Source organism: Vombatus ursinus, unplaced genomic scaffold (genome assembly GCF_900497805.2).
Source record: "Vombatus ursinus unplaced genomic scaffold, bare-nosed wombat genome assembly UNPS02009824.1, whole genome shotgun sequence".
NCBI lineage: Eukaryota > Metazoa > Chordata > Mammalia > Diprotodontia > Vombatidae > Vombatus > Vombatus ursinus.
The window spans coordinates 3,636,859-3,646,192 of record NW_020949602.1 but is presented as its reverse complement, the minus strand read 5'-3'; the positions used below and the strand labels follow the sequence as shown (position 1 = coordinate 3,646,192).

Sequence of the window (9,334 nt, the reverse complement as noted above, 5' to 3'; positions counted from 1 at the left end):
CTAGTAGTGGAGAAAACAAACAAATATATACAATCTCTCTCTCTCTCTCTCTCTCTCTCTCTCTCTCTCTCTCTCTCTCTATCTATCTATCTATCTATCTATCTATCTTTATTTCTGTGTGTGTATATGACTCCCTCTTTGTCTCTGTCTCTATTTCTCTCTGTCTCTTTCTTTGTCTCTCTCTGTCTCTCTCCCTCTTTTTGTCCCTCTGTCTCTGTCTCTGTCTCTGTGTGTATATATATATATATATGTATGCATGTATATATATTGTGTATATATATGTGTACATATATACATATATGAAAAATAGGAGATAATTAAGGGAGGGAAGGCACTAGAAATAAGAGGATCTGGGAAAGGCTTCCTGCAGAGGGTGAAATTTTCATTGGAACCTAAAAGAAGCCCGGGAAGTCAGTAGGCAGAGATGAGAAGGGACAGCACTCCAGATATAGGAGACAGCCAAAGAAAATGCCCAGAGCCAAGAGATGGAGTGTCTTATTTATGGAACAGCCAGGAGGCTAATGTCAGTGGATCAAAGATTACTTGTTGGGAGTAAGGTGTAAGAAGAGTGAAAAGGTAGGAGTGGACTAGGTTATGTAGAGCTTTGAATGCCAAACAGAGGATTCTGTCTTTGATCTTGAAGGTGATAGGGAGCCATTGGAGTTTATTGGAGGGGAGGGGTGACATGATGACACCTGTGCTTTAGGAAAATCACTTTAGTGACTGAATGAAAGATGGATTGGAGTGGCAAGAGGCAAGAGGCAGGCAGACCACCGCCACTACCCCAAGCAGGCTATTGCAATACTCCAGATGTGAGGTGATGAGAGTCTGTGCCAGGGTGGAAGCCATGTTGGAGGAGAGAAGGAGGCATATTTGAGAGATGCCACAGAGGTGAAATCTATAGGCCTTGACAACAGCTGGATATTGGGGAGGAGAGTAGAGAGTAGGGAGTCCAGGATGATGCCTAGGTTTCAAGTCTGATGGCATGGCAGGATGGTGATGCCCTCCACAGAAACAGGGAAGCTTAGAAATGGGGAATAATAATAGGGAAGTCTGAGGAGAAAGATAATGAGTTCATTATTGGACATGTTGAGTTTAAGATGTCTACCAAATATCTAGTTTGAGATATCTGAAAGATAGTTGAAGATTTGAGATTGAAGGCCAGCAGAGAGGTTGGGGAAGGATAAGGAGATTTGAGAATCATTAACATAATTATGGTAATTAAATCCACGAGAGTGAATGAATTCACCAATTGAAGCAGTATGGAAGTGGGAGGACTGAACCCTGAGGGATACCTGTGGATGGAGGGTGTGATCTGGAAGAGAATCCAGCAAAGGAGACCAAGAAGGGGTGCTCACCAGCATAAGCTGGCTCCAGGATTTCAGGAGGGGGAGGGAAAGTTAGAGGAGAAGACATCTGTAGGCACAATCAGCCAGGGAGCAGGATGTTTAGAAAGTCCCAAGCAAGATCTCAAATCTGCAGCTGCCGCTCAAGGTTGCCCTTGAGCTGCTCAAGGCTGGTTCTGTGGTTTCTGGCAGCTACAGGCATCTCCATATTCTGCGAGACTTCATTCACAAAAGGATCACTGGTACATCAAGCAGCTCCGCGCCTCAGGAATACTTCTAATTGGCTGGTTGTTGTGTAACTCCATTGTCCTGCTCCACTGCGAAGAAGGAGAGTTCCAACATATAGTATAGTCATTACAAAGCCCATGTTTCACAACTGGCAAGTGATCTTGGAGAATGTGGTTCCTTGAGGCCAGGGACTCTATCTCATCTAAATTCTAGATCTTCCCACCCTGCAGCCTTTTCTCATACCCTCAACATACTCATATACCCAGCATAGTACCTTAAAGGAGATAACAAATGTCTTTTGAATGAATTTAGGAAAGGAAACAAGAATGTATTAAGCACCTTTTATGTGCCAGGCACTGTGCTAAGCACTTTACAATATGATCTCATTTGATAATGGAAGTTTTACAGTAGCTTTATGTACCCATTGCTCCTGATCATGCCATAAATGGTCATTATCCATTCTCTCTTTCAATTTGTAACTGTCAAGAAAGACTGACATTACAATTATAATCTTGAGGCATCTTATTTCAATACCTCTCTTTCATAACTAACTTTTCTTTTTTTACAAGTATAGTCAACTAGTATATTTTTCACTAGTATAGTCAACCTATTTTGCACTTTCCCCCATCCCCTGCTCTAGAAACTTCATTGGCTCTCAGTTGCCACCAGGATTAAATATTAAGTTCTCTGTTGGGCATTTAAAACCAAGGGATCTTCATGATTTGGATCTCATCTACCTATCTGAATTCTTAAGCTGGGATCCATAGATAGATTTCAGAAAGTCTGGGAATATCGATAGGAAATAGATCTACATACATACACACACACACACATACATATAATATATATATAACATATATATACATACATGCATCCATAGGTACAGAGATATAGACATAAACATAGGAGAAATAGAAATATATGTATATGTACACATATATTTGTATATGCACATGTATGTATCCACTCATAAACATATATATAATATATATATATATACACATATATACATTGGTGTGAATGTATATGTGTGCATGTATTTCAGCCCAAGCACCACCTCTTACCTGAGCCTTTCCTGACATTCCTCCAAGTCCTGGGCCCTCCTTGCAGTCTACCTTATATTCACTTTGTGTCTTTTCTGTACATCCCTCTATGTGTGTATCTTACCTCTTTCAGTGGAATATAAGATCCTTAAAGGCACTGACTGATCACTTTCATCTTAGTATCCCTCCTCATAGTACAGTGCCTAGCACATAGTAGGCACTTGTAATTAATCTTTGAGATAGGTGTGAGACAACCCTAGAGGACTAGGCAATTATGGCATAAGGATCATCTGAAGACAGGTTCCTGTCTAATATTTGCCACTTACTAGCTATACAATCTTGGGTTTTTGCCCCTCTTTGCTTCAGTTTCCTCACCCATGAAATGGGGATGATAATAATGTTTGTACTACCTAGTTCATCAAATTTAAGGCAAAGTACTCTGTAAAATTTGTTGAGTTTATTATATTTATTATTATTGCCAGTTAAGTGTAGGGGACAGTGGAGAGAGGTGGCCACATTCAGCACTCTGGACAGATGAGAGGTCAAGCAAAGGCCCTCCTTGTGGCCCTCAGCACTCCTGTCTCTCGGTTCTGGATCCTTGACACAAGAGCCCTCCATTCTGGGGGGCTGGGTTGTTGCAGCTTCTTGACCTCTCCTTGATGCCTGCCTGGCAGGGGGACCAGGGACTCCAGCAACTCCAGTGGCCAGCAGCAGGGCTTCCTGCAGAGTAGATTTCCCAGAAAGATTAAACCAAATCTCATTCCATGCTCAATCCTCCCTCCACGGAAGTTCATTGCCCCTCCTGTCTGTTTCCCTAGCCTGACTTCCAGTTTTCCTCTAGGGGTTATATCAGTGCATCAGACTGAGACTGTTGGCCTCCCTGCCCCATCAATTCATTCTGAGCTCCCTCTGAGTGGAGCCATGGCAAGCTGGCTCATAACCCATCTCTCAAAACTAGAACTGCAGCTGCAGCCCAGGCACTTGGAAGGGCACCAGTGGGATGGAAGACAGCTAGAGGAATTCAGAGGGTGCAGAAAGGCTCTTCTTGAATAATAGGCTGGGGCCAGCAACAACCCACACAAAAGATGTGCAAAGGCTGCCAAGCTGGAAAATGTGCAAACACGCTCCCTCCCGGGGATCCCTTTAATCTCTATGCAGGGAGAACACTGGCCCTAGAGATCAGGGGCCACAGATCAAGTCTTATTGGAAAGGAAAAATACAATTAAACTAACAAACATGTGAGAGGCACCAGGGGACAAGTCAATGTCATGGATCAAGGATGATGAAGAGAATAGGTATCCCAGATCAGAAGCTGGAAGAAACCTCCAAAAGCCATCCTATTCAGAGAAAGGAAGCATAGACCAGGTCAGCTAATGAATTGCCCAAGGTGGCACAAGTACCAACTTCCACAGCTGAGTTTGGAACACGAGTTCTTTGACTCCAAATCTGTTGTGATTTACATTGTACCACACTTCCCCAGACTAGAGGATCTCTAAAGGCCTCTCAGCTTTAACATGCTGTGAGTTAAGGATCAAAGTTCACTTCCCTAGAGCAAGAGGGGACAGAACCAGGAGCAATCTGGGAGAAGTTACAAGGAAGTAAATTTCAATTTAATGTCAGGAAAAACCTCCCAACCATTAGAGCTGCCCCAGAGTGGAGGGGACCACTTCATCAGATGACAGGGTGCCTTTCCTTGGAGCTCTTCAAGCAGAGGCTGGATGACTATTTCTAGGTTTGTTTGGTTTTTATTTTTGTTTTTGTTTTTTTAGAAAAGGAACCACCACTTAAGTACAGATTGGACTAGCTCAGTAGTTCTCAATGTGTGGTCTGGGAAATCCTAGGAGTTCCTGAGGCCCTTTCAAGGAGTACATGAAGCCAAAACTATTTTTCTATCAATACTAAAACATTTAAATTTCTAATATGGTAAATATCAATAGATTGTAATTCACCTAAATAGCTAGGTAGAGATGGGCCTGAAGTCAGGAAGAATCATCTACCTGAGTTCAAATCTGGCCTCAGACATTAACTGTGTGACCCTAGGCAAGTAAGTTAACCCTGTTTGCCTCAGTTTCCTCATCTGTCAAATAAACTGGAGAAGGCAATGGCCAACCACTCCAATATCTTTGTTAAGGAAACCCCAAATGGGATCACGAAGAGTCAGACATGACTGAAAAAAAGACTGAACAACAACAAATATTCCAAACACAAGTCCTTGCTACCCCCTGGAGATACGAATGGAAAAAAACAAAACAGCCTTGCCCTCAAGGAGCTCATGCTCTATTTAGGGGAGAGAACACATAATATGATGGTTAGTTTTGCTAAACTGTTCTTTTTTTCCCTCTTTATAAATACTTTGTTATAGAGGGATGGTTTTCTCAGAGGGGCCAGGGGAAGGGGAAAGGATAAATTGGGAATTGTAGATGCTGTGAAACAAAGCACATCAATACAAAATTTAAAAAGAAATTATAATAGACTGTGTGTGAGGAAATTCTTGACCAGTCATGTGTCAGACAAAATTACTCAGCCTTGGGCTGCAGAAGCATCTAACACTGAATTTGAAGCCATGGGACCCGAGTTCAAATCCAAGTTCTTCTAAAGTTACCAGTGTAGCCTTGAGGAAGTCACTTCTCCCTTAACATCAGTTTCTTCATCTGTAAAATGAAAACTTTGGACCAGATAACTTCTGATTCCCCTTGCAACTGTAGATTTATGATCTATGAAATGAGTCCTCAATTCCCTCACATCTCTGAAATTCTGTGATTCAATGAACCATAATTCATCATAGTAATTGAATTTAAAGGCAGCTAGATGGTGCAGTGAATAGAGTGCTGGATTTGTAGTCAAGAAGACTTTAGTTCAAATTCTGCCTTAGACACTAGCTGTGTGACCCTAAACAAGTCACTTCAACTACCTTCAGTTTCCTCAACTGTAAAATGGGGATAATAATGGCACCTACCTACAGGATTTTAGGAGGATAAAATAAGACAATACTTGTAAAGCACTTTGCCAACCTTAACTGTCTACACCACATTTCTTCATCTTTTTCAAAAGAAATGCATGTGAGACTTTATCAAATGCTGCATTCAAAGCTTTCTCCTATACAAAGATAAACACGCCTACTAACCTTGTCTAAAAAGTCAATAAATATGGGATGCTGTGTTTTGTATTGAATCCATGGTTGACTTTTTGTTTTCATGGCTTTCTATTCTAAATGTTCACTAACCATCACTTCAGTGACAGAATTTCTAGAATTTTGCCAAGAATTAAAGCCAAGATCACTGAATGAATGAATGAATGAATGAAGCACTTCTTAAGTCCTTACTGTGTGTGGAGCACTGTGCCAAGTGCTGGGGATACCAACAGAAAAGCAAGACAGCCCCTGTTTCCAAGGAGCCCACGTTCTACGACCTGTAGTTTACAGACTAGTCTATGCTATAGTATAGGGAGAACATGTACTGGTTCTAGAGTCAAGGGACTTGGGTAAAAATCCCCCACTGATGTGTCCCTCCAGCTTAACCTCAGATAGGTCACTTCTCATCGTGAGGCCTCAGTATCCTTCTATGTTAAATGAAAGAGCTGAACTAAATAGCCACTGGGTTCCCTTTCAGCTCTAACTCTAGAACCTTAGGATCCCTTTTTTGGACAGTGGGACAATGTTCACCTTTCTGCATTCTCTTATTCTACGTGACCTCCCAAATATCATTGGCCAAAACTCAGCCGCCGCACCAGCCAGCTCCTTCAGTCCCATACGGTACAATTCATCTGCGTCTGGAGGTCTGAATTCTCCTAAGGAAGCTCAGGGATCTCTGACTACTGGCTTTTGAATCATGAGTTTCAACTCCCAATTAGCCATTTTGGTTCTGTCCTTACCAATCCAAAGATCATTCTTCTCGGCAGAGAAAACAGACACAAAATCGGAGCTGAGCAGCCATGGTTTCCCTTCATCCTCAGCCAGAATCATTTGATCCATTGAAAGCATCCCTCTCACCCCCTTTTTTATTCCCCTCTTTTCCCCGATATAGATTTTTAAATCCTCTTTTCGTCATCATTGTTGTTATTCTCCTTTGCTTTCCTGGCTCCTTCAAGAACTCAGGGCTCCAGCCATTTTTCTTCTAGGACTATGCCATGCTTCTGTATCGATCCTCTATTACCTGTCCTTGCTTCAATCTTCTGGATTTATCTTTTTAAAAGCAGTGTTTTCTTGACAAGTTGCCTAGCCACTCACATCAATCTCTTTAGATGACTTCCCTTTCCTCTCATTGTTATTGTTTCTCTTTGTTTCATTTTCAGAATTTCATCCTTGATGAAATTTTGAGCTTCCCATCTCTCCTGGCCTCACTTTCCCTGCACAATGTGAATCCATGGGCCCCTACATCCCTGTTCTCTCGACTTCTCTGCTCTTCCAACCCTATGGAATCTTCTCTCTGCAAATCCAGGAGGCCCATTTGACTATTCTGTAAGGCTGGTCTCCTTGCTCTCCCTCAAACAGGTCACTCCACCTCTGGCCTCACAGCATTTTTGCTGGTTGCCCCCCGTGACTGGCATGGTGTCTTTCCTTGTCTCTGCTTCCGAACATCCCTAACTTTTTTCGGGTCTCAGCTAAGTGTCTTCTAGAAGAGGCCTTATTTTAGTGCCTTTTGAGCTTGAAGGGACTATGGAGGACAAGTCCAATCCTCTTATTTTACAAATGGGGAAACTAAGATACACAAAGGTTAAGGAATGTGCTCCAGGTCACAAAACTATTAAGTACCTGAGGCAAGATTTCAGCCCAGCTCTTAAAGATTTCAGGTCCAGTTCTCAATTCACTACACCATGTTGCCTCACCTGAGGCAATAGGTTTAACTATTTATTCCTTCCTTGGACTTTATCTTCTCTGTCCTTTGTCTTCACCTCAAGTGTAGGGTGTTTCTTAATGCTGGTTTTTTGCATGTTTTCTCCCATTAGATTTGGAGTTCCATGAGAGCAGAGACTGTATTTTTGCCTTTCTTTATATCCCAGTACTTCTTATATAGTAGGTGCTTAATAAATGCTCGTTAAATTGATGTTCAATGTCAGAGTTTAGACTGATAGAGCTGTAAAGGACCTGACATATCATCTTGTCTGACCTTCTTATTTTATAAATGAAGAAACTGAGTCATAAGGAAGTAAAGTGACTGCCCAAGGTCGTACAATACATTCCCAGTGACATGGGGACTAAACAATCCCTGTCCCTGAGGACGGGTTTCATGTCACTAAATGTCACTCATTCATGGTAGTAAATGAGAGCAAACAATTTGACAATATGGCATCCCTGCCACTCCCCAACTTGACAAGCCCTACTGGCTTGCTATGTTAGGATATTCTTTAGGATAAAATATAAACTCTTCCAAATGTCATTCAAAGCCCTTCACTACCTGGCCCCTACTTACTCTTCTGGTCTTGTTGCACTCCCCTCCTCACTCTGTAGAGTAGCCTAACTGGCCTCACTTGATCCCCATCTCCATGGCTGGCCACTGGCTGCCCCCATTTCTCAAATGAACCCCCACCTCTTCCAGGCTCTTAAAATCCCAAGTTTCCTTCAAGATTCAGTTCCCATTCTATTTTCTCAGTGAATCCTTTTCTGACACCCCAGCTTCCAATGCCAGTACTGACCTCTCCACTCCTCCCTGCCATCAACTTGAGTCTACCTTGTATATACTAAAACATATACCATTGTCTCCTCATTAGGCCACAAGATCCTTGAGGGCAAAGAACCTCTCACTTTTGTCTTTGGAATGGAGAACAGAGAACCAGCCTTTGAGTCAGGAAGAATTAAGGCCAAGTCCAGACTCTGACAACATGGGCTATATGATCTTGGACAAGTCACTTACACTCTAAGTGTTAAGTAACTCTCTAAGACACTAAGTTACAGAGAAAGGGTTAACTTGCACTGACAAAGGGCATTACTTATACCAATGAAATCACAATTCCCCTCCCAAGGACTTAGCACAGTGTCTGCTACAGAGTAAGTTTAACAATTAGATGTTTGTTGACCGGCTGAATCTCCTTTCTGATAATTCCTAAGTCATGATACATTTGGTCTATTCCTACCTGATCAAAGTGTCAGTCTTCTAAAGAGAAAATGATGTGCCTTTTTTATACATCTATAGTCCGTATTCTTTCCTTCCCTCTTTCTTTCCTTCCTTTCTTTCTTTCTTGCTTTCCTTTTTCCTTCTTTCTCTCTTTCTTTCTTTCCATTTTTTCCTTCCTTCCTATCTCTCTTTCTCTCTCTTATTCTTTGTTTCTTTCTTTCTTTTCTCCCTCTCCTTCATTCTTTCCCTCCCTCCTTATTAGTTTCTTAGCTCCATTCCTTTTTAGTAATTTCCTTTTTTTCCCCTTCTCTTTTGGAGAGGTGCCAAGATGAGGCACACAGTTTTAGGCAGACCATCACAGTGACATTTTCCCTGGAGGCAAATCTCTACAAGTACAAAACTGGTTCCCCTGCCTCTAAAAATTATTGTCAATCCAAGGGAACAGAAGGTCATGTTAGTTAGTCTCTCGCCTTCTGGAAAATATCAAGAGGTCTCACTCACTCACACTTTTGGAGGGTTTCACAGCTTTCAGAGTACTTTACTCAAAAATATCAGGAAGAAAATCAACAATCCTGCCAGTATTGGGGACGTGGCTATTGGAAAATGGCCTATGTAAGTTCAATAGGAGCTGATGGTACAACCAAGCAAATGGCTACATCAAAAGAGA

At 41.9% G+C, this 9,334-nt stretch overlaps 1 protein-coding gene across 1 annotated transcript in view; it reads right to left on the bottom strand.

Annotated features, from left to right (window-relative positions):
- Window positions 1–3,059: 3,059 nt before the first annotated feature.
- Window positions 3,060–9,334, bottom strand: part of C8A (complement C8 alpha chain) — a 93,609-nt gene continuing 87,334 nt past the window's right edge. The window contains exon 11 of the mRNA XM_027852714.1: window positions 3,060–3,337. Coding sequence (XP_027708515.1) covers window positions 3,186–3,337 — 152 coding nt within the window. The 3' untranslated portion in view covers window positions 3,060–3,185. The remainder of the gene's footprint in view (window positions 3,338–9,334) is intronic.